A 26,364-nucleotide genomic window follows, 5' to 3' on the forward strand; every position below is an offset into this window, starting at 1 on the left:
TTATATAACTGTGCATGCGGTAAAATGACGGCTGTGTCAGACATTGCCCCAGGGGCCCAAATATTTCCCATCAAGTCTCACACCATTAGCGCAGCTGTGTTATTATGTAAATAGTAGGCGGTACTATATTGGAAAAGCTTTCCGTATATGGTAAGGGGTGTGCCTATAACTGTCTCCTCGTCACCTCATTGGTTGGAGTCTGGCTCAGCCTGTTAGTCACAGCAGGACACGTCACCGCCCCTCATACTTTTCAGTGCGTTGTGCTGTAGCGTCTGAGAGGCGCGTGTCTGTTTCGGATAGCTCCTCCCCCTATCTGTCTCAGTGTGGGCGTATCCGCCAGTGTCCCCCGTCCCTCGTTATAAACTGTCGGACACTACGCGGCTCAGGGCCAGGGGAACGTTACTTTCTAACCGCAGCTATGGGAAACAGTGTTGCCCGGCAGGACTTTGACTGGGTGTATACCGACCAGCCGCACGCTGACAGGAGGAAAGAGATCCTGGGTAAGAACACGTAACCGGTACGGTTACGTTACTCGCTTTATCCGTTTGTATATTAAACGTTATCTGAGCCATGGGCTGGGTGCCAGCGCGCTACAGGCGTTCCTGGGAGTTATTAAGCATTCCCGTTATATGGAGTAATCCTGATACCACGCCCTGTCCGCACATTCCGTGCCCCCCGGTTATACAGAATCCTGTGCCTACATGCTGAGCTGGCACTCGGGCACCAGGTACCACAGGAACCCGCCTACCCCAGAGTCGGCGTATCTAGCTGGGAGATGCGCTGCTGCCAGTCACCTGATAGGGCTGTGTGACTTTCCGCTCCTGTCTTCCTTTCACTATCTGCTTTATCTGACTGGCTTCTAGCTATTCCCTGCATTAGCCCTGAGCTTTACTCATTCTGCTTTATTATCCTGTATCTGCTACTTGTTGCCCTGTACTGAGAGCAGTGCCTATTGCACATCTGGCGGTGCTCTGTGGCGTTTCTTGGGTCCTTATTATGCCCACGTTTAGGTGTCTCATCTCCCTTCCATGCTCATTCTTGATGCCAAGCGTGTGGATAGCATTACATTATTCTCCTGTATGTGCAGACAGGAGGGGTCATACATATATATGGGGGTAAAATACATCTGGTAAAAAAAATAATTCTAAGATGCACAGTACTGGCTTTTGCACCACACTTATGTAAACCCTCTTATCTCTAGGCCACAGCTTTCCACTGTGTGGTGTAATGCCTCTATGCTTTGTGCCAGATCAGTAATAAACCTGTATGAACAGGCTGGTTTTGTAGTGTAGCTACTAATCACAATGTGTCCATAAGTAGATGTCTACAATTTGTTCTTGTTTATGTATTAAAATTGTAAACAAATATTGTTAGACTAAAACCTAGATCCTTGATAATGTGGAACAAGGTTAGGGACATAACAACTTTAACATATGTTTGATCTTGAAATATTTGTGAGATTGATCATGTAGTGACTGGCGGCTCTAGGCAATGACCAAGCCCTGCATCTGGTGCAGAAAGCAGTAGAACAATTTTAAAGTTTCCTGTTTCATGCTATTTCCTTCCTCTCTCTGTATGTGTGAAAACCTGATGTTTCACAATGAGGCAGACTTTATATATCATGATATATTGTTCATGTGCATTTTATGCTAGTAATGTATTAGTGTTTTGGTGTCATATCCTTTAAAAGATGTATGATTGTGTGTTTGTAATACTCATCTATGAAGATTTCAATTTTTGTGCTTTGACGCTGTATGCTTAGAAGTCTGGAATCTTTTTTTGACAGAAACAAACCAAATGTGAGCTATGGGACACTTGACTAGAGGGGTTTGGTTACATTTCTTTACATTTTAGAGACCAGGGATAAACACTTTAGGAGGTAAAAAAAAGTTATTTATGTGTGAATATGTGCAGAATAATACAAAAATGTAGCAGTCCCATATCACATCCTACAAGTTGTGATTTTTGGGATTTATAAAGCCCTGGGATACCCACACCAAGCAATTTGTACTTGTCGTTATACATAGATATATTTTAGTTCCCTGTTTACAGTAAGTACAACAAATACTCTGGCTTCCAAAGTGTGTGGACCTTTTGTATCAATATCATTTAGGAATATTAAAGTTATTTCCAACACTTAACACTAAAGACAAATATTTGTAAAGGGCCAGAAAGATCCTGTAACAAAATGGGCTGCTGAAAATGTGATAGTTATTAAAAACAAAAGCGTGTACCTGTCATTGTCTCCAATGCTGCATTTGAGAATGCCAAAGTCATAGCTGTTTTCCGAGGTTTCTATTACCTACAAAATGTGCACTTTCACAAATCACAGCGCAATTTTCTTTGGATAATGCCTGTTATATGCTGATGTCTTGTGAAGATTCCATAGAAGTACTTGCCTGTTGGCACACAGCTCCCTGCAACCAACAGTGCAATAATACAATGCTCCCACATGCCCCTTTACATATTTCTAAACTATGCAAATATATATATATATATATCTCCGAGCAATAATACAATGCTCAAACACGTCCCTTTTAAATATTTTTAAACTATGTAGCCATACTTTATACATAGCCATGTCATGAGCTTTATCTGTATATGTCTAAATGCAGCCACCAATCGGCAACCGCTATCCAGATTGCTTAACCAAAAATGGTCCGGTTTGTAAGCTTACATTCCTGCTTTTTCAAATAAAGATATCAAGAGAATGAATAAAGATTGCTAATTACGAGTAAATTAGAGTTGCTTAAAATTGCATGCTCTATCGAAATCATGAAAGAAAAAAATTGGGTTCAGTATCCCTTTAAAGGGAAATTAGGGCTGCAACTAACTATTTTCAATTTCGGTTAATCGACTAATCGGATAACAAATAAATCATTTTTTCATATATAATCCTATAGTTAAAATAAAAACACACATACTTAGGGTTATAAATATAAACTTCAGACTAAAACTTTACATTAACACTACTGTTGGTCCAATTTTTTAAGCAGCAGAACAAATTTTTATAATTAAGAAAAACAAAACCACAAACTGTTTGAAAAGAGGTAGAACTAGTAATAGGTAGACAATCACTGTTTATAAAATTCTGTTATTCACTCTTTCAGATACTTTGCATTGAAATGCAAAAATGTCAACATTACCTTATGCTCCTGGCTGAGGCTGGCTCTTTTTTTGCAAGCTATTTAGCCTGCAGCAGAAAAGAGGCACTCAGATGGTGTTGTGGTGCCTGAGATGCATAAGTTGAGTTTTGCCAATTTCACCAAGGTGGGCTATTTATCTTTCTTAGCTCCACCAATGCAAGCCTGGACTTCATTCTGACATAAAAAAAAATCTTGAATATCTTTATGCAATAGTAAACGACCAGCTATAAGGTTAGGGGAAAAAAATATCTAGTCCACTCCTAAAATAACATATATACTTACAGAGGTTGAATTTGGTACATATTCCAATTAATTAAAAACTAAAAAGCACAAGGGCTAAAGACTATATATCAGTAACAGGACACATCCTTACACATTTATCTATACAGTACATACAATCAGCAATAGCAAGCGATCCGCTAATTGTGCAAACAGGTAATAGTGACATCAAGTCGTATAACACATGCCATCAATCTAGGGCTAGGTGTAAATAACAAGCTCTGCATTATATCATGGGCATAGTCCTAAATCACCTGATTTAATATTAACAATCCAAATTATGAGTCCTATTTTTTTTTTTTTCTGGGTTGTACATAAGCCAGGAGTAGTTGTAAACTTAAAAAGAAACTTTGTGTCATGAAAAAGTAAAATGTCTGTAGTCGTCCTTTAGGCTAAGGGCATAACCATAAAGCACAATACCATGTGCAGGAGCTCATTGGAGTGAAGCAGATGGTGCAACTAATTGCAAACCAACTAATCGATTATTAGATTCGTTGACAACTATTTTCCTAATCGATTATGCCAATTAGTTGTTGCAGCTCTAAGGGACATTACACACCTATTCCTTTTGTGTAAAAGTTGTTTTTTCTGCCTTCCCCAGAGACTCTAAAAAGTAAATTCTGTAACCTAATTTTTCTTCAAAATGTTGCAAATTGCTTTAACCAGCTATTGCTTTGCAAACATTTTTAAAGAACCTTTTGAGAATTTGCTTTCTAGTTACTCTAAGGAGTAGGGGACAAAGCAAGACGTGGTTCTTTCTCTATAAATCGGTGCATCCTAAGCATATTTCCTCTTGATAAATAAAGACGGTGCAGATAACATGTTTATGAACAGTTTTGGTAGGGTATATGCAGGTTTATCCCTTCACTCCTTGTTCACCATAAGTTAGTAGGAAAATGATGAGGAAAATGATGTGGAAAATAAGTGTTTATGTAAATGAACTGGCAGAGTATATTTTCCACCTTATTACTCCAGGGGCATCTTCATGACCTATAAATAGCACAACAGTGCTTGTCTCTTAGGAGCTTTGCACATTATCAGCTGAAAAAAGTTTCATGTTAGTTGTAATAAGCATAAAACTCACATGTGCAATATATACACATACATAGTCTTCACTACTGAATATGTTGTCAGCTGGGTGGCATTATGAAGTAGCCGGGTGGGGGCAGTGTAAGTTAAATGTTAAAGCAAACGAATAGTCCGGAAAGCAGTCTCAATCCATGTAGATAAAAAAACACCGTTCATAACAGGGAGCAAATGGTTGACAGATCTTATTCGTTTCAGCTGGTGCCGTATTCATAGACCTAAAATAAATGTTACATATGGCTATTTAAAGCAGAAAGTTCATTTTTTATTTTTTAACTATAAATTTATTTAAAATCAATGTGTACAACAAATGTTGAATAAAATATTTGTTTCTTTAGGTTAATATTGGTTTACATTTTAGTCAGAATAATCAGCTGGTTTGGAGGCCTGGGGGAACACTACATAAATTATCAATGTACCTAAAGTATCGGTCATTTGACATATAACATGGGTTAGACATAGTTCTATGCAAGCAATAATACAATACTCCTATTTGTCAGCAAGCATTTCCCTACTAGTGGACTTTCATTAGGGGGGGATGTGTGTGTCTGTAAATATGTTTAATGGAAATGCTTGGCTTTGTTTGACTATAGAAGCAGACAGGTTTATGTCTGGGATTGTGAACTTTGATTTGTTCATCACAATATACCTCATAGATCATACATACTGATTAAAAAGAAAAATGAGCTATTTCTTTGAGAAGTCGGAACCCTACTGCACCCCATGGAAACTTGTGACAGTTACAGCTTACAACAGCTTGCTATGTACTCATGACTCAGTGCCTGCAGTTAAAGGTATAGTCTACTCCAAAGTTATGTATATGGCACACATGAACTAGCACTTTCTAGCTGTAAAAAAAACTGTCAAATGCTCTGAGATTAGACGGCCTGCAAGGGCGAGAAATAAGCATATAAGCCTACCTAGGTTTAACTTTCAACAAAGAATACCTAAAGTACAAAGCTAATTTGATGATAAAAGTAAACGGGAAAGTGGCATGCCCTATCTAAATCAGAAGTTTAATTTTGACTAGACTGTGTCTCTCTAAGAAAAGAGAGAAAATGAACACACTGATATACATGAATGTATATAATCTGCACTGCAAACAGCTTGAATCACTAGGTTAGGGAGAGCCAAAAGCAATATATTCTACAGAGGGTGTGAAATACATGAATTAATAGCTGGTATTCACACAGTGTTTGCAATGTGTGGAATTCCATAAAAACAGAGGCCCTTAACTCTTGAGAAGTTTTTCTGCTCCAGATTTCTTTCTGATCACTTGGGGAACTGGGTTATGCAATGTAAAGCAAGTGGGCTGACAAACTAACCAGGAGGGGGAAAAAAGGGAAAGGGGGCTGTGTGCAGGGCAGACCATGTGGGTTTTCACTTGACAACCATGCCGAATGTGTAACCCTGTATGTGTGGTGTGTAACCCTGTATGTGTGGTGTGTAACGTAACCCTGTATGTGTGGTGAATGTGTAGTCAGTGAGTTGGACAGCAGTGTGTTTTCACGCGCAGACAGTAATCAGTCGGACTCGCAGAGCTCTGAGGGTGGCAGCGTAAATGCTGACCTGAAGTCAGTGTTTGTTTTTTGCAGCTAACTCCCAGTAGTGCATTGCTGCACCTGCTCTTGATATATGGATAGGAAATGGAAGCTTAAAAATGATTGAGGATGAAATGTGAGCATCTTTAATATTCCACCAAATATTCAGTAACTGTGTTCATCCCATCAAACTCATACATTTCATTAAAATAGTTAGTAGCTATTGGTGTTATTAAACTTTTTTTTAATTCTTGCTCATACTTACTGTTACTTGTAAATACATTTCGTTATTATATAATTTATGTATGTATCCGTATCTCAAACAAGTTAGTTTAACCTCCTGTTTGCTTATACAACTGAATTACTGTGTCGTGAAATTATGTAGGTCTAAAAAGTGTCACCAACATGAAAAGTTTGGAAAGCTCTGCTGTAGAGGGTACACAGTGATACATGGTAAAAAATAAAATACAGACCTATAACAAAGACTAGACAAAACAAATTGCTACACTGAATGTTTTGGAAGGGCAGTGTTAGGAAATTTTAGTATTATAATTGTAGTATTCTAATTTATTAATATATTGTTTCTCCTTTGTTTTTCAGCTAAATACCCAGAAATTAAATCTCTCATGAAACCAGATCATAATTTAATCTGGATTGTTACGTTGATGGTAATTACTCAGTTTATAGCATTTTATCTGGTAAAAGACATGGACTGGAAATGGCTAATGTTCTGGACATATGTTTTTGGCAGCTGCATCAGTCACTCCATGACCTTGGCCATCCATGAAATCTCACACAATAGTGCATTTGGGAACAGCAAAGCCATGTGGAACCGTTTCTTTGGAATTTTTGCCAATCTGCCCATCGGTCTCCCCTATTCAGTCTCCTTCAAGAGATACCACATGGATCATCATCGCTATCTGGGAGGGGATGGCATTGATGTGGATATTCCCACGGACTTTGAGGGCTGGTTTTTCTGCACACGGCTAAGAAAACTTGTTTGGATTATTCTTCAACCTCTCTTCTATGCCATTCGACCTTTGTGCATCAACCCAAAACCCATTACTCAGCTGGAATTGATAAACTTGTTCGTTCAGTTTTCCTTTGATGCACTTGTTTATTATTTTCTGGGAGGAAAATCTCTAGTTTACATGCTAGTGGGATCCATACTCGGTCTGGGGTTGCACCCCATCTCAGGGCACTTCATAGCGGAACATTACATGTTTTTAAAAGGCCATGAGACCTACTCTTACTATGGTCCTCTGAACTATCTGACCTTTAATGTTGGCTACCACAATGAGCATCATGATTTCCCCAGTGTTCCTGGCAAAAACCTTCCGTTGGTAAGCACATTTTTATTTTTCATTTTTTTGGAAAAGCGCTTTCTCAAAAATAGAATTGCCTGTTAGTATTTAAAGGGACATTTACATTTAAAACATATTCATAGAAGATGAGGTTGAAACAAGTCCATAGACTCCCCTCTACAAAATGTTTCCATAAGGAAACTATAACATTGCAAAATACACTCATTTAGAAAGAAAATTGTGCTTTTATTCACTGTCCCTTGAGAGGCTGATTCTTATATTTTGTACTTGTTAGCCCCAATTCGCCTCAATCTGGACATTTAAACAAATAAATAAAAAATAAACTTAAAAAAATGAAACCACTTAATACCCAGCATTTTCAAGGGTTTTATTTGTGACCTGTTATGTTATTTTGACTTAGTTGGTTACTCAGATTTGATGCCGTATAAACTTTAAATGGGCAATTTATTTAGCATGTAAACACAAAGGGATATTCTAATTTAACGTACATTATCTAATTCATTAGAGCAGATGAAAGGACTCTAGACAATTTTCTTTCATATAGGTGCTGAGAGTCCACAAGCTAGTTACTGATGGGATATACATTCCTACCGGGAGGGGGGCAAAGTTTCCCAAACCTCAAATGCCTATAAATACACCTCCCACCTCACTCATACCTCAGTTTTAAAAACTTTGCCTCCTTGGGAGGTGGTGAAGCATAATCTGCTTGATTTCTACAGTGAAAGGCGCTTCTAAGCATATTGAAGCCCAGTTCCTCTCTAAGTGCAGTGTTTGTCTGAGGGATGTGAAGGGAGTATTGCCTGATGATTCCATGTTTTTGCCTATGGGGAAGCTTTTCATAAGGCTCTCTGTAAATTGGACGCAGGGATTCATCTTTTGACTCCCTTTATAGATTGACATTATACTCTTGTACCATTACCTCTGCTGATATATTTCAGTACTGGTTTGGCTGTCTGCTATATGTGGATGGGTGTCTTACACAGTAAGTATATACTTTTATTATATAAGACACTCTGTAATGGATTGGGCACTTTTTTGTAAAGTTGTTATACAAGTCAGTAATTCAGAGTTCTTTTTTTTTTTTTTTTTAGCGATATTATTTTGTGACTAAATATTTATCAAGATTGGTAGTCTGAAACATGCAGGTTTTTTTTTTTTTGAGCTAGTAATCAACATTGTTATACGTCAACATGCAAATCACTTTATTTGTGATGCTGTATTTGATGTTATGAAGATCAATGTCAAATTAATTTCTTTAGCTATTTTAACTAGAAGAGCTTTTTGACTTAAATCTTGGAATGCTGACATGGTGTCTAAAACTAGATTCTCTCTTTTCAAGGTTAAAAATCTTTTTGGTTCACAATTGTATTCTATTATCTCCACTATTACTGGGGCTAAGGAAGTTTTTCTGCCACAAGACTAGGAATCTAAGGGTAAGTATAAAGCTCCTAATCATTTTTGTTCCTTTAGCCAGAATAGAGAACAGAAAACCACTCCTTCCCCTATGCTCTGTCTCTAATTGGAGACCATCTCCAAATTGTAATAAATCTAAGCCTTATAAGAAACCAAATCCTACCCCTAAACCTATATGAAGGTGTGGCTCTCAAGCCGGTTCTTCTGTTAGGGGGCAGATTAAAGCTATTTCAAAGAGTTTGGACAGACTCTGTCAAAAATCATTGGATTCAGAATATAATTTCTCAGGGGTATCAAATAGGATTCAGAATAAGACCTCCCTTGGAAAGATTCTTTCTTACCCATTTACCAAAAAACACAGTAAAAGCTCAAGCCTTTCTGAAATGCATTTCAGATCTAGAATTTTCAGGGGTAATTGTCAGTTTCACAGCAGGAACAAGGATTGGGTTTTTATTCAAATCTTTTCAAAGAAGGAAAATTCTTTCAGACCAATTTTGGATCTGAAAACTTTAAATTGTTTTGTAAGAGTCCCAACTTTCGAGATGGTGACTATTCTGCCTTTTGTTCAGCAAAGTCACTTCATGTCCACAATAGACTTACAGGACGCTTACCTTCATAATCCGATTCATCCAGATAACTATTTCTGAGATTCTCTTTTCTAAATAAGCATTACAAATTTGTCGCTCTTCCGTTTGGCCTTGCAACAGCACCAAGAATATTCTCAAAAGTTCTAGGTGCCCTTCTCTCTGTAATCAGAGAGCAGAGTATTGTGGCGTTTCCTTATTTGGACAATTTCTTGGTACTAGCTCAATCCTCTTCATTTAGCAGAATCTCACACAAAAAAACTTCTTCTGTTTCTTCAAAGACATGGTTGGAAGATCAATTTACCAAAGAATTTCTTGATTCCTCAAAGGTCACCTTTTTAGGATTCCAGATATATTCAGTGTTCATGACTTTAATCCCTAACAGACGCTTGAGATTGGTTTCAGCTTGTCTTAACATTCAGTCTCTCATTCCCTTCAGTGGCTATGTGCATGGAATTTCTAGGTCTTATGATTGCAGAATTGGATGCGATCCCTTTTGCTCGTTTTCATATGAGACCTTTACAGCTTTGCATGTTGCACCAATGGTGAAGGGATTATACTCGGATATCACAACTGATATACTCAAATCCCAACACTCAACTCTCTCTGACTTGGTGGTTGAACCATCACCTTATTGTTCAAGGGGCCTCCTTTGTCCTACTTGGACTGTGATCACAACAGATGCAAGTCTCACAGGTTGGGGAGCTCTCTGGGGATCTCTAACAGCACAAAGAGTTTGGAATCCTTGAGAGGCGAGGTTACCAATCAATATTAGAACTCTGTGCTATTTTCAGAGCTCTTCAGGCTTGGCCTCTATTAAAGAGAGAACTGTATATTTGGTTTCAAACAGTGTCACAACAGTGGCATATGTCAATCATTAAGAGGGGACTCTCAGTCCCCTAGCAATGAAAGAAGTATCTCTAATACTTCCTTGGGCGGAATCCAACTCTTGTCTAATCACTGATTCATATGCCAGGTGTAGACACTTGGGAAGTGGATTAGCTAAGCCATCAAACTATACATCCGGGAAGTGGTTTCTCCATCCAGATGTGTTCTATCAGATTGTCAGATGCAGGGTCTTCCAGACATAGATCTGATGGCCTCTCGTCTAAACAAGAAACTTCCCAGATACCTCTCCAGGTCCAGGGATACTCAGGCAGAATTGATGGATGCTCTAGCAGTTCCATGGTTTTACCAACCTGCCTACATTTTTGCACCTCTGCTTCTTCCAAGAGTGATCATAACGTTCATAATGGAACAATCTTATGCGTTCCTGATAGCACCAGCATTGCCTCACAGTTGCCAACCTTGGTCACTTCCTCTAAGACCAGACCTTCTGTCTCAAAGGCCTGTTTTTTCATCTGGATCTCTAAATTTGAAGGCATGGAAATTGAAAGCTTAGTCAGAGGTTTCTCTGACTCTGATTCACACTGATAGAGGCTCGTAAGCCTGTTTAGAGGAAAATATATCACAAGGTTTGGAAAACCTATATTTCATGGTGTTCCATTCATGATTATTCTTGGCATTCTTTTAGAATTCCTTGGATTCTTCAGTTTCTTCAGGATGGTTTGGATAAAGGTTTTCCTGCCAATACTTTGAAAGTACAAATATCTGGTCTTTCTGTTTTATTTCACAGAAAGATTGCTAATCTTCCTGATGTTCACTGTTCCATACAGGCTTTGACTTGTATCAAAACTTTTTATTAAATCTATCTCCTCCTTGGAGTCTAAATTTGCTCCTTATAAAACTATGTATTCTTTGGACATTAAACTACTTTCTTGGAAAGTTATTTCTCTTGGCTATCTCTTCTGCTAGAAGAGTGTCTGAATAATCTGCTCTCTCTTGCGAGTCTCCATATCCGATTTTTTTTTTTTTCCATGAAGATAAAGCTTTTTTGCAGACTTAGTTTAAATTTTTGCCAAAAGTTGTGAATTCTAACATTAATAGGGTACTATTGTTCCTTCCTTGTGTCCTTAATTCTAAGAATACTCTGGAAAGATCTTTCCATTCTTTGGTAAGAGCTTTGAAATATGTCGATGCGACTAAAGATTTCCGAAAGACCTCTAGTCTATTTATTTTTTCTGGTTCCAGAAAAGGTCGAAGTCTCTGCCATTTCTTTGGCGTTCTGGTTGAAACTTTTGATTCACAAAGCTTTTTTGGAATCGGGGCAGCTCCGCCTCAGAGAATAACAACTCATTCTACAAGATCAGTTGCCACATCTTGGGTTTTCAAGAATGAAGCTTCAGTTGATCAAATCTGCAAAGCAGCCACTTGGTCTTTGCATACATTTACTAAATTTTACCATTTTTATGTTTTTGCTTCTTCGGAAGCAGCTTTTGGTAGAAAGGTTCTTCAGGCAGCTGTCTCAGTTTGATTCTAGTGCCTATGATTTGTTTTTGTTTTTTTGTTTTTTTGCAGTTTTAGGAAAACTTAATTCTTTTTTGTGGGTTTAATTTCTCAGTGGAAATAGTTGTTTTTATTTATTTTATCCCTCCCTCTATAGTTACTCGTGCACTTCCACATCTTGGGTATTATATCCAATTAGTAACTAGCTCATGGACTCTTGCCACCTATATAAAAAAAACTTAATTTATGTAAGAACTTACCCGATTCATTTTTTTCATGATGGTGAGAGTCCCCGAGATCCACCCAGTTTTTTGGGGGGTTAGGATTTTTTTGTATAAAGCACATTTATATATTCTGTTCCTCCCTTTTTTTTTTTTTTTTTTTTTTTATGCTCTTACTCCTTATACGCCTCACTAACTTGGCTATATGTTAAACGGAGGTATGAGTGAGGTGGGAGGTGTATTTATAGGCATTTGAGGTTTGGGAAACTTTGCCCCCTCCTGGTAGGAATGTATATCCCATAAGTAACTAGCTCTTGGACTCTTGCCACCATGAAAGAAATGAATTTATCAGCTTAGTTCTTATATAAATTTGTTTTTTCATGAAAGGACTTTAGACAACAATAGGCTCAATCACAATCCATTACAAAAATGTATCAAATTATTTATCTTCAAAAATCCCCCTAGACTTTAAAAGGCTATAAATATAAAGGTTAAAATTAAAACGTGCATTTTTATGATCTACTTCCATTAGCAAAAATGCTTCTAGTAAAAGTTATAACTGTTTTAGGCGGCATATGCACATGAGATGGCTTCAAGTAATGCATTACTGCTCCTTCGATAAAGGATATGAAGAGAATGAAGCAAAATTGACAATAGAAGTAAATCTGAAAGTTGTTTAAAATTGTGTTCTCTATCTGAATCATTAAAAAATTTTTGACTTTCAGACACTTTTTTTTTTTTTTTTTTTTAAATCATGATTTTCTACATAAAGGTTTCATTTTTAGAATAACTTTTCAGATGGTTTCCAGTTTTATCAGGAAATTGCTCATTTTAATTGTATATTATTGGAAATGCATAGTTCATCTCCCAATAATTTCATCATTTTATTTCAAGTCTAGTAGGTTAATCATTCATATTTGATACATTTTCCAGCTGTACTTTATTGGAAGGTGAAAAATAATCATTACCTTAACAATGTAACCCTTTTCAGCCGTTACGACATGGAACGTCCTAACTGCACTGGGCTTTAGCTCCATTAGGACGGCATGGAACGTCCTAGCCGTTTGGCTGCCTTGAAGCCATAGCGGCTTGGTAAATGGGATTGCGGGCTAGAGGGCGTGCTTAGCGTCAGGCACTCCCCCCTGACCTGATCCAATCGTTGAAATCACAGGATTGCATGATTTCAATTTGTTTACATCGGCACTTAGCTCCGATGTAGACAATTTAGTCCAGATGGGAAATTGTTATATAGTTTTTAGTTAAAGGGACAGTTATTATTATTATTCTTATTATTATTCTTATTATTCTTATTCTATTTCGTACCCATTACCCAAAACAATAACATACCATTTTCACCGATTGCTCCTTTCCCCTCACACTTAGATCCTTATGCAGATCTGTTCCACTGCAAACAATCAGCAATTTCCTGATACAACTGGAAACCATCTGAAAAAAGTTTTCTAAAAATGAAGCCTTTATGTAGAAAACCATGATTTAAATAAAGTGTCTTAAAGGGACATGAAACACAAAAAATGTTTTTAATGATTCAGATAGATAATACAATTGAGCTTCTTGCAATTTAGTAAGAGGTTGATCTGTTTACGTAGAATTGCAGGGGAACCATGGGATTAAAGGAACTGTAAAGTCAACAACTTCCATGATTCAGATAGAACGTGAATTTAAACAACTTTCCAGTGTATTTTATCTAATTTGCTTTGTTTTGGTATCTTTTGTTGAAAAAGCATACCTAGGTCCTCTCTGCAGCAGCAATGCACTACTGAGAGCTAGTTGCTGATGGATGGCTCCACATATATGCCTCTTGTCATTGGCTCACCCCATGTGTTCAGCTAGCTCTCACTAGTGCGTTGCTGCTCCTTTAACAAATGATACCAAGAAAATGAATCCTATTTTATAGTAGAAGTAAATCCGAAAGTTGATTTATAATTGTATGCTCTGCCTGGATCATAAAAGAAATATTTTGGGTTTATGTCCTATTAACGTCTATTTCTCAACTTTATTTTATAACATTTTTGCTGTGAAGAGGAGGCGGCATGTTATTTCTGTAGACATAAAAACAAGAATGTGTTATTTTCTATATAGAGAAAATGCCCCAAATTGTACAGAAACCTCTGGGAGAGGAGAGCATTACATTGAGATTACATTAATAGAATTAATTTACCAAAAAAAGAAAACATTACTACCATGAATATATATACAGCCTCATGCTAATTTAAAAACTAAAGGCTGTGACACACTGCAAGCGGAGCGGTGCGCAGCGTGTAGATGCGGCTGTGCGTGCTCAGTGTGTCCTGCCTTTTCATCTCTGAGCACTCTGCTGCGTCAGGTTGCGTAGCTGAGCGCTCAGATGAAATAATTTAACTTCAGAAGCGATGCGGTGAGAAGCAGCTGCATCGCCTCGCAGCGCATTGCTTTCAGTGTGTCACAGCCTTAATCCTTAGTTCAGCATAAATGACCTTTGGACTATAATGTATCTCTAATAGGAAATTCTTATGTATAGACTCCTCTTTCTCCCCCCCCCAGCCCGCCTCAAAAAGCATTTTATTAAAGTGTTTGTGTGTCCCCCCTTTAAAAGGTGATTATCCATGATAGGCTAGTTTGTTGTCCTTGTACAAATGCTGTATTTGCTAGATATGTGCTTTAGGATTCTTTGTTGGGGTCCAAATGCAGAAGAAAGCAACCACTCGTGAAATTTTGATCTTTTCTGAGCCGGATTTATTCTTGTGCAAATCCAGATCTTAGTGTGTTGAACTTTCACAAGAATAAATCCGGCTCAGAAAAGTGCAGAATGCCATGAGTTGTGGTCGCCATGTTCAGATCCTAATAAAGGATCTTAATGCACATATCTGCTGACGCCCCCCCCCCCCCCCCCCCATCGCATCGCTTTCAGTGTGTCACAGCCTTAATCCTTAGTTCAGCATAAATGACCTTTGGACTATAATGTATCTCTAATAGGAAATTCTTATGTATAGACTCCTCTTTCTCCCCCCCCCAGCCCGCCTCAAAAAGCATTTTATTAAAGTGTTTGTGTGTCCCCCCTTTAAAAGGTGATTATCCATGATAGGCTAGTTTGTTGTCCTTGTACAAATGCTGTATTTGCTAGATATGTGCTTTAGGATTCTTTGTTGGGGTCCAAATGCAGAAGAAAGCAACCACTCGTGAAATTTTGATCTTTTCTGAGCCGGATTTATTCTTGTGCAAATCCAGATCTTAGTGTGTTGAACTTTCACAAGAATAAATCCGGCTCAGAAAAGTGCAGAATGCCATGAGTTGTGGTCGCCATGTTCAGATCCTAATAAAGGATCTTAATGCACATATCTGCTGACTCCCCCCCCCCCCCATGCGCACACACAGAAATGGCATGAGACTGAATCACCAGTAGCAATCAAGCAGCTAGGTTTTTTCAATATTGCTGCCAATTTGGTCGCCAGCTGTTTACGCTCGAGACCAGCAATTTTCTGTAGCTCCAGAGCAGTACTTTGTGTTTCTCTCTGCACACACAGATCTGCAGGGTCACTAGTGCTAAAATTGTATTCCCTAACGGATTTTAGCATGTCATGTTTGCGCTATTATGAATTCTGGTTGTTGAATGCTGTGACTAATAAAACTATGGTTGTCTTTCTTTTGTAGGTGAGAAAAATTGCAGCTGAATATTATGACCCACTGCCACAGTACAGCTCCTGGGTCAAGGTTCTGTATGACTTTATAATGGACGATACACTCAGCCCATACTCCCGTATCAAAAGGAAATTAAAGGGAGAAGTAAAACAGGAATAATCTAGCAATGCAAAGGACTTGTGTTAACACCAAGAGATGTTCTGGTTATTTGTACAGGAAACCTGTCAATACCAAAAGAGATTAATCTCTAGTGACACTGCTATTTTACCTTCTTAAATTCCACATGGGTCACTTGTTTAGGAGCAGTTGCAGAATTATAGCTTCTTTGCTCATGTCACTGAGCTAATTATACTCTATAAATCTCCTACACTGTTTGTTTCAATTATTTTTTTTCTTTGTGTACCAGGATACTATGATTTAACTTGGCGCTTTATATACCGGAAACCATTTCAGCTCCTTTACATGTTAAGCTCACGCTGATGTTACCCCCTTATCATTTTTATCTGTTCTTTTACTTCTATTCCACTAGTGTTCTAGAAGGGGGTTTTAAATATTTTAATTTAATTAATGTTTTGTAATTCTGATGAAATTACAATTCTGTTTTGTATAAGGCTATGATTTTGTTTCCCCCCCCCCCCCCCCCCCACTTTGAACTTTCCCAGTCATTTTTTTTTTTTTGAGCAATGACACTTAAAGTGAATGTCAATTTTGATGCTAAAGTGCCCGGTTTTTAAAAATTAGATTAAAAACAGGTGCACTTTAATTCATCAATTTACATTTCACTCCTGTTGTGAAAAAATACTTACCTTTTAATCTTCACAGCAGCTCCAGCTTCCTCCGGTCGTTGCAAGTAATTTCTGACATCAGAAATGATGGATAGGTCATCCTCCAATCACGGCTCCCCCCCCCCCCCCCGGGGGAAATCAGTGTCTGATTCAACGCAGTGATTGGAGGAAGCTGGATTCCTCATTTTAGACCCAGGAAGAGGCTTTGCGATGGGTGGAGGAAGCTGGAGCTGCTGTGAAGATTTAAAGGCAAGTTGTTGTGTTTTTTTTTGTTTGGTTTTTTTTTGTTTGGTTTTTTGCCTCAATAGGAGTGAAATGTAAATTTTGATTAATTAAAGTGCCCCTGTTTTTAATCTAATTTTTAAAAACCGGGGACTTTAGCATCAAAATTGACATTCACTTTAAAGACACTCCATTGTACAATTACCACGGTAAGCCATCCAGATAACTGCACTTAGGAAATTCTATATCTTGGTTTCAAATGGTCTTGGGATACTGTACAGAAAATCATGACCACAGAACTTTTTTTTTAAAACAAGAAACCATGAATTACCTTTTGCCACATTAACACTGGTGAGTAAATACGTTTGCATATATAACCTTATTGTTACTTATAGGGATCAAACCTGTCCCACAGAATCATTTTGACATTTTAAAAAGGTGCGTGCCGTTATTGGCGCCACATGCACTTGGTCAGTGCACATGATTGGTAGTTTTGCTCAGTTCACAGTATGGGGTGTGACTATGCATGAGTGCTGGAGTAGAGAGATCAGCAGAAAGCTTGTGCACTGATCAGGGCATTGCTGCTTAAGTAGAAGCATACTATGCTGGGGCTGTACTTTTTATATCCCGTTAACTGGTAGAACACAGATCTATGAATGTGATACATATGAGAGGTGGATGAGTACAGGTTAAATCTAGTATATAACTTCTAGTAAGATAAAATATATATATATTTATAATATTTTAGTCCAGCACTCACGATTCGTCAAAACATCAGCCCAGGGTGCTTCCAAACCACTAGATGAGCAATAAAGACACGGAAGCACTCTCCAGGACTTCCCAGAATCGTCACTATTTCATGTAACGTTTTGGGGTTTTACCCCCTTCGTCAGACGCCTTAAAACAAGCTTGTTTTAAGGTGGATGACGAAGGGGGTAAAATCCTGAAACGTTACATTAAATAGTGACTATTCTGAGAAGTCCAGAGTGTTTCTGTGTCTTTATTGTGTGTATATATAGCTATATCCCATAGATCGACCGGAACCTCTAAACACTTGTGAAATCTGACTTGAATTTAGCTAGATCATATCACAAGTATGAGAGAGATTTTAACTTTACGCAATTCCTGTTTATGCTTCACATGCACAGGGACTTAGTAAGGAGAAATAAAAGAGCTGTCACCCTGTCATATCTGTAAGCATTGCTTAAAGGGACACTAAACCCACATTTCTCCAACGTTGGTGTGTCCGGTCCACGGGAATATCTCTTCCCCAACAGGAAATGGCAAAGAGTCCCAGCAAAAGCTGGCCATATAGTCCCTCCTAGGCTCCGCCCACCCCAGTCATTCTCTTTGCCGTTGCACAGGCAACATCTCCACGGAGATGGTTAAGAGTATGTGGTGTTTTAGTTGTAGTTTTTTATTCTACTATCAAGAGTTTATTTTAAAATAGTGCTGGTATGTACTATTTACTCTGATACAGAAAAAGATGAAGAATCTGTTTGTGAGAGGAAGATGATTTTAGCAGATAGTAACTAAAATCGGGTGCTGTTTCCACATAGGACTGTTGAGATGAAGTAACTTCAGTTGGGGGAAACAGTTAGCAGACTTTTTCTGCTTAAGGTATGACTAGACATATTTCTAACAAGACTGTGTAATGCTGGAAGGCTGTCATTTCCCCTCATGGTGACCGGTAAGCCATTTTCTTAATCTCAAACAGAATAAAGGGCTTAATATGGGCTATAAAACTGGTAGACACTTTTATGGGCAAAATCGATTGCTTTATTTGGGCATTTTATACACGTTTATGCTTGTAATTCACACTTATAAGCTTGGGGAACGTTTAACGTCAGGCACTGTGTTAGACACCTTTCCAGTCAGGAAGGGCCTTCCCAGTTGTAGGCTGAGCCTCATTTTCGCGCCATTACTGCGCAGTTGCTTTTTGAGAGCAGACATGCAGATGCATGTGTGAGGATCCCAAAGTAGTTGGAAAACTTCCTAGAAGGCTTCATTTGGTATCGTATTCCCCTCTGGGTTTGGTAAAGTCGCAGCAAAGGCTGTAGCTGGGACTGTAGAGGGGTTAAAACTGTAACCGGCTCCGGTTTCTTTAAGGGTTAAAGCTTTGAAAATTGGTGTGCAATACCTTGAATGCTTTAAGACACTGGTGAAAATTTGGTAATTTTTTAACAATTCCTTCATACTTTTTCACATATTCAGTAATAAAGTGTGCACTGTTTAAAATTTAAAGTGACAGTAACGTTCTGTTTAAAAACGTTTTTTTTGTACTTTATTGACAAGTTTAAGCCTGTTTAACATGTCTGCACCTTCAGATAAGCTATGTTCTATATGTATGAAAGCCAATGTGTCTCCCCCTTCAAAATTGTGTGATAATTGTGCCATAGCGTCCAAACAAAGTAAGGACAGTACTGCCACAGATAATGAAATTGCCCAAGATGATTCCTCAGATGAAGGGAGTAGACATGGTTCTACATCATCTCCTTCTGTGTCTACACCAGTTTTGCCCACGCAGGAGGCCCCTAGTACTTCTAGCGCGCCAATGCTTATTACCATGCAACAATTGACGGCTGTAATGGATAACTCCATAGCAAATATTTTATCCAAAATGCCTGCATATCAGAGAAAGCGTGATTGCTCTGTTTTAAACACTGAAGAGCAGGAGGGCGCTGATAATTGCTCTGTCATACCCTCACACCAATCTGAAGGGGCCATGAGGGAGGTTTTGTCAGATGGGGAAATTTCAGATTCAGGTAGAATTTCTCAACAGGCTGAACCTGATGTTGTGACATTTAAATTTAAATTAGAGCATCTCCGTGCACTGCTTAAGGAGGTGTTATCTACTCTGGATGATTGTGACAACTTGGTCATTCCAGAAAAATTATGCAAGATGGACAAGTTCCTAGAGGTTCCGGTGCACCCCGACACTTTTCCTATACCCAAGCGGGTGGCGGGCATAGTGAATAAGGAGTGGGAGAGGCCCGGCATACCTTTTGTCCCCCCTCCTATATTTAAAAAATTATTTCCTATGGTCGACCCCAAAAAGGACTTATGGCAGACAGTCCCTAAGGTCGAGGGGGCAGTTTCTACTCTAAACAAACGCACTACTATCCCTATCGAGGATAATTGTGCTTTCAAAGATCCTATGGATAAAAAATTGGAGGGTTTGCTTAAAAAGATTTTTGTACAGCAAGGTTACCTCCTGCAACCCATTTCGTGCATTGTTCCTGTCACTACAGCAGCGTGGTTCTGGTTCGAGGAACTGGAAAAGTCGCTCAGTAGAGAGACTCCATATCAGGAGGTTATGGACAGAGTTCACGCACTCAAGTTGGCTAATTCTTTTATTTTAGATGCCGCTTTGCAATTAGCTAGATTAGCGGCGAAAAATTCAGGGTTTGCAATTGTGGCGCGCAGAGCGCTTTGGCTAAAGTCTTGGTCAGCGGATGTATCTTCCAAGACAAAATTACTTAATATCCCCTTCAAGGGTAAAACTCTCTGTGGGCCAGAATTGATAGAGATTATTTCTGACATCACTGGGGGAAAGGGCCACGCCCTTCCACAAGATAGACCTTTCAAAGCCAAGAATACGTCTAATTTTCGTTCCTTTCGCAATTTCAGGAACGGACTGACCTCTAACTCTGCATCCTCTAAACAAGAGAGTAACGCTTCACAAACCAAACCAGCCTGGAAACCGATGCAAGGCTGGAACAAGGGTAAGCAGGCCAAGAAGCCTGCTGCTGCTAACAAAACAGCATGAAGGAGTAGCCCCCGATCCTGGACCGGATCTAGTAGGGGGCAGACTCTCTCTCTTTGCTCAGGCTTGGGCAAGAGATGTTCAGGATCCCTGGACGCTAGAAATAGTTTCTCAGGGTTATCTCCTGGAATTCAAGGAACTACCCCCAAGGGGAAGGTTCCACATATCTCACTTATCCTCAAACCAAATAAAGAGACAAGCATTCTTACATTGTGTAGACCTGTTAAAAATGGGAGTGATACACCCAGTTCCAATGGCGGAACAAGGAATGGGATTTTACTCAAATCTGTTCATAGTTCCCAAAAAAGAGGGAACCTTCAGACCAATTCTGGATTTAAAAATCCTAAACAAATTTCTCAGAGTACCATCGTTCAAAATGGAAACCATTCGAACGATTCTACCTACAATCCAGGAAGGTCAATTTATGACTACCGTGGATCTAAAGGATGCGTATCTACATATCCCTATCCACAAAGAACATCATCAGTTCCTAAAGTTCGCCTTTCTGGACAAACATTACCAGTTTGTGGCCCTCCCATTCGGGTTAGCCACTGCTCCAAGGATTTTCACAAAGGTACTCGGGTCCCTTCTAGCGGTTCTAAGACCGAGGGGCATTGCAGTAGTACCATACTTGGACGACATTCTAATACAAGCGTCGTCTCTTTCAAAGGCAAAAGCTCATACAGACATCGTTCTGGCCTTTCTCAGATCTCACGGATGGAAGGTGAACATAGAAAAAAGTTCCCTGTCTCCGTCGACAAGAGTTCCTTTCTTGGGAACAATAATAGATTCTTTAGAAATGAGGATTCTTTAGAAATGCATGGAAGTAGTAGGGTTGATGGTTGCAGCAATGGACATAGTTCCTTTTGCGCGAATTAATCTAAGACCATTACAACTGTGCATGCTGAAACAGTGGAATGGGGACTATACAGACTTGTCTCCAGTGATTCAAGTAGATCAGAAGACCAGAGATTCACTCCGTTGGTGGCTAACCCTGGACCACCTATCCCAGGGAATGAGCTTCCGCAGACCAGAGTGGGTCATCGTCACGACCGACGCCAGTCTAGTGGGCTGGGGCGCGGTCTGGGAATCCCTGAAAGCTCAGGGACTATGGTCTCGGGAAGAGTCTCTTCTCCCGATAAACATTCTGGAACTGAGAGCGATATTCAATGCTCTCAGGGCTTGGCCTCAGCTAGCAAAGGCCAGATTCATAAGATTCCAATCAGACAACATGACTACTGTTGCTTATATCAATCATCAGGGGGGAACAAGGAGTTCCCTGGCGATGAAAGAAGTGACCAAAATAATACAATGGGCGGAGGATCACTCCTGCCACCTATCTGCGATCCACATCCCAGGTGTGGAAAACTGGGAGGCGGATTATCTGAGTCGTCAGACTTTCCATCCGGGGGAGTGGGAACTCCACCCGGAGATCTTTGCCCAGTTTACTCAATTATGGGGCATTCCAGACATGGATCTGATGCCGTCTCGTCAGAACTTCAAGGTTCCTTGCTACGGGTCCAGATCCAGGGATCCCAAGGCGACTCTAGTGGATGCATTAGTAGCGCCTTGGACCTTCAACCTAGCCTATGTGTTTCCACCGTTTCCTCTCATTCCCAGGCTGGTAGCCAGGATCAAGCAGGAGAGGGCTCCGGTGATCTTGATAGCCCCTGCGTGGCCACGCAGGACTTGGTATGCAGACCTGGTGAATATGTCATCGGTTTCACCATGGAAGCTACCTCTGAGACAGGATCTTCTTGTACAGGGTCCATTCGAACATCCAAATCTGGTCTCCCTCCAGCTGACGGCTTGGAAATTGAACGCTTGATTCTATCAAAGCGTGGGTTTTCAGATTCTGTGATACTCTAGTTCAAGCCAGAAAACCGGTAACTAGAAAAATTTACCATAAAATATGGTAAAGATATATCTGCTGGTGTGAATCCAAGGGATTCTTATGGAATAAGGTCAAAATTCCTAAGATCCTTTCCTTTCTACAAGAAGGTTTGGATAAAGGATTATCAGTGAGTTCTCTAAAGGGACAGATTTCTGCTTTATCTGTCTTATTACACAGACTGGCAGCTGTGCCAGATGTTCAAGCATTTGTTCAGGCTCTGGTTAGGATCAAGCCTGTTTACAGACCTTTGACTCCTCCCTGGAGTTTAAATCTAGTTCTTTCAGTTCTTCAAGGGGTTCCGTTTGAACCTCTACATTCCATAGATATTAAGTTGTTATCTTGGAAAGTTCTGTTTTTGGTTGCTATTTCTTCTGCTAGAAGAGTTTCTGAGTTATCTGCTTTGCAGTGTTCTCCACACTATCTGGTGTTCCATGCAGATAAGGTGGTTTTGCGTACTAAGCCTGGTTTTCTTCCAAAGGTTGTTTCTAACAAAAATATTAACCAGGAGATAGTTGTACCTTCTTAGTTTCCGAATCCAGTTTCAAAGAAGGAACGTTTGTTGCACAATTTGGACGTAGTCCGTGCTCTAAAATTCTATTTAGAAGCTACAAAGGATTTCAGACAAACATCTTCTCTGTTTGTCGTCTATTCTGGTAAGAGGAGAGGTCAAAAAGCGACTTCTACCTCTTTCCTTTTGGCTTAAAAGCATCATCCGATTGGCTTACGAGACTGCTGGACGGCAGCCCCCTGAAAGAATCACAGCTCACTCTACTAGGGCTGTGGCTTCCACATGGGCCTTCAAGAACGAGGCTTCTGTTGATCAGATATGTAAGGCAGCGACTTGGTCTTCACTGCACACTTTTGCCAAATTTTACAAATTTGATACTTTTGCTTCTTCGGAGGCTGTTTTTGGGAGAGAGGTTTTGCAAGCCGTGGTGCCTTCCGTTTAGGTAACCTGATTTGCTCCCTCCCTTCATCCGTGTCCTAAAGCTTTGGTATTGGTTCCCACAAGTAAGGATGACGCCGTGGACCGGACACACCAATGTTGGAGAAAACAGAATTTATGCTTACCTGATAAATTACTTTCTCCAACGGTGTGTCCGGTCCACGGCCCGCCCTGGTTTTTTAATCGGGTTTGATTAATTATTTTCTCTAACTAGTCACCACGGCACCCTATAGTTTCTCCTGTTTTTTCCTCCTGTCCGTCGGTCGAATGACTGGGGTGGGCGGAGCCTAGGAGGGACTATATGGCCAGCTTTTGCTGGGACTCTTTGCCATTTCCTGTTGGGGAAGAGATATTCCCGCAAGTAAGGATGACGCCGTGGACCGGACACACCGTTGGAGAAAGTAATTTATCAGGTAAGCATAAATTCTGTTTTTTTTTTTTTCAGATAGAGCATGCAATTTTAAGCAACTTTCTAATTTACTCCTATTAATTTTTCTTCATTCTCTAGCTTTATTTGAAAGAAGACATCTAAGCTATTTTTCTGGTTCAGAACCATGAAAAGCACTTGTTTATTGGTGGGTGAATTTATCCACCAATCAGCAAGAACAACACAAAAATGGGCCGGCATCTAAACTTGCATTCTTGCATTTCAAATAGATACCAAGAGAATGAAGAACATTTGATAAAAGGAGTAAATTAGAAAGTTGCTTAAAATTGCATACTCTATCTGAATTGCAAAAGAAGAAAATTGGGTTCAGTGTCCCTTTAATGCATTTATTTGCAGTCATGATATGTGCACGTGCTATACATGCATTCTTTGCAGAGGGTAGTTCTTCTTCTAAATATTTTTAATGAGTTTTGTTTGTAGTGAAAACATTTTAATGACTGAAAGATATTGTCTTCACATCAACTGATCATTATTTTCATGGCTATAGTATTTTTCACAACGCTAAACTGTTTGCCAACATTCAGGCTATGGAATGAGCTGCCAATAATATCGCCTGCATATAATCGTGTATCTGCAGAAAAATGGGTGGGCTGCTGTTGAAGAAAAATCATGTTATTGGTACCAGTTTGTTTTAATTACACATAAAATGGTTAATCACTCTCCAAGGTTATACCATAAGCATTAAAGGGGGGCATTAAGCACTAAATACATTTCATGCACCCTCTCTAATAATGGGAGTTGCCATTATGGAATTTACACTGCAGGTATCTTAACCAGAGTTGCTGCACATGTGAATAAATCAACCCTGGAATGTAGTGAAACCTAGATTTCAACATGGTGGCAGCCATGACTAGAATAGCCTCTACTAAATGTATTTAGTATTTAATGGCCCTTTAATATGATTTAAAAGGGACACTAGACACCTTGCTTTGTGTAAAAAAAAAATGTGCTGGTCTTATACTTCCTAGAGAGGGACAGTCTACTACAATTTTTTTGTTTAAAAAGATAATCCCTTTATTACCTACACTGTTATATTAATATACGTTTTACCTCTGTGGTTACCTTGTATCTAACACTCTGCAGACTACCCCTTATCTCATTGCTATTTACAGACTTACAGAATTTTGGAGTAGACTGTACCTTTAAACCTAAGTTTTCCTCAAAGTTGCCTAAATCAGCTATTTGATTTGCAGCAATTCGAACAAAACCTAGGTTACAGAATTTGCTTTTTGGCGTTGCTAGGGGGACAGGCACAATCTTTACACAAAAACAAGAACTGTTGAATGTCCCTTTTATATTAGGCTGTATTTTTTAGCAGTAAAATAAAGATACATGTTTTGCCTGTTCTCTGTTTTTAGATTAGTTCTGCCAAAACTATTTTGTTTGTGTTTGTATCATGTCCCTGCTCAGACATCATAACCTTCATAACGAAGTTGGGTAGGAGACTATTTACATTTTTGTTCTATTTCACCTGAATCTGTTGCCTCATTTCTGAGTTTCTTTAACTTCCAAAGATCTTGTGTTCTTGTAAATTAAAAAAAAAAAAAAGTAAACTGGTCCATCACTTGCTTGTCGAAAAGCTGCTTTCATAAAGATGTCAGTATTAAAAGGAATTATTGTAACTATTAAAATAAGTTTATTAAATGTATCGGTTTTTATTTTTTTGTAAATGTAAAGTACAAAGTCTTTAGAAGACGGGGGGTTTTTACAAAAATAAGTTATTTTTGTGAATTCTGGCAAATGTCTCTTGAGGTCAGTGCTGGGCTCTGGAATGGATTTGTGTTAATTTATAAAACCAACCCCAGATGATGATCATACATAACCTCTTTCCACTTTTTGATGATTTTTTATGTTAAATATATGTTTAATGGGAAAAAATGTTAAATTAAAATGGTTTTAAACTGAATGTGAAGCTAAAGTTGTGCAAAACTGGTCCATGGGGGGGAGCCTCTCAAAACGATCTGTGTCCCTCGGCATGCCCTCAACATAAAAGTATATTTATTTTTTGCTTGAACCTTCATTTTATAAAAAACAACTTTAGATACCTTGCAACAACGACAAATAATTGAATGGCAGGTGGTTAGTGCGTGAATGTGCTACAGCTCCTTGTCACTGTATATATGTACAATATTGGTCCCTGGGCTAAGATCACTGTCTGATAAGTAAAACTCCACAAATAAGTTTGGATTTTTTTCCCTTCTATTCAGAAACGTCTATTTTACAAAAAACAAAAATGTAAAACATTGAAATAATTTTAGATGCTGCAGAGAAGAAAAAATAAATTCTCCCACAATCTCTACAGGCCAAAGAGCGCGTTCTGTAACCTAAGTTTTCAGAATGCCAATTCAATAGTTGGTTTATGCAGATTGCAACATTATGAAAAACTGGTTACCAGTTTTGAATGGGGTATTAGGCTGGTTGCCACAAAGAAGCCTATATAGCTGCTCTTGTGGACCTGTGAGATGTCACCTCGTGTTTATGCTTGTCCCACAAGCCCTCTATAGACCAAAAAGCAAGTAATATAAATCAAATAGTTTGTGGGAAATTGCAGAATTTTACACAAGCAAAATGTTTCAGGCCTCTTAAAGGGATATTTCAGCCAAAATTGGAAACGCCAAAATTGGAAACCACATAGGTGCATTTAGATATTGAACAGAAGCAATTTTGTAATATACACGCGTTAGCAAAAATGCTTCTAATGAAAGCTATAGCTGTTTCAAAAGTGT

The 26,364-nt window shown here is 39.0% G+C and overlaps 1 protein-coding gene across 1 annotated transcript; it reads left to right on the top strand.

The window, feature by feature from the left end:
• The first annotated feature begins 308 nt into the window (after positions 1–308).
• DEGS1 (delta 4-desaturase, sphingolipid 1) lies at positions 309–25,286 on the top strand. Its single transcript, XM_053712595.1, has 3 exons — positions 309–500; positions 6,653–7,395; positions 15,590–25,286. Exons 1-3 carry the CDS (start codon positions 419–421, stop codon positions 15,734–15,736), a joined length of 972 nt encoding a protein of 323 aa, XP_053568570.1. The 5' UTR covers positions 309–418; the 3' UTR covers positions 15,737–25,286.
• Positions 25,287–26,364: the final 1,078 nt, after the last annotated feature.

This window comes from Bombina bombina, chromosome 4 (genome assembly GCF_027579735.1).
Source record: "Bombina bombina isolate aBomBom1 chromosome 4, aBomBom1.pri, whole genome shotgun sequence".
In the NCBI taxonomy this organism is placed as follows: domain Eukaryota; kingdom Metazoa; phylum Chordata; class Amphibia; order Anura; family Bombinatoridae; genus Bombina; species Bombina bombina.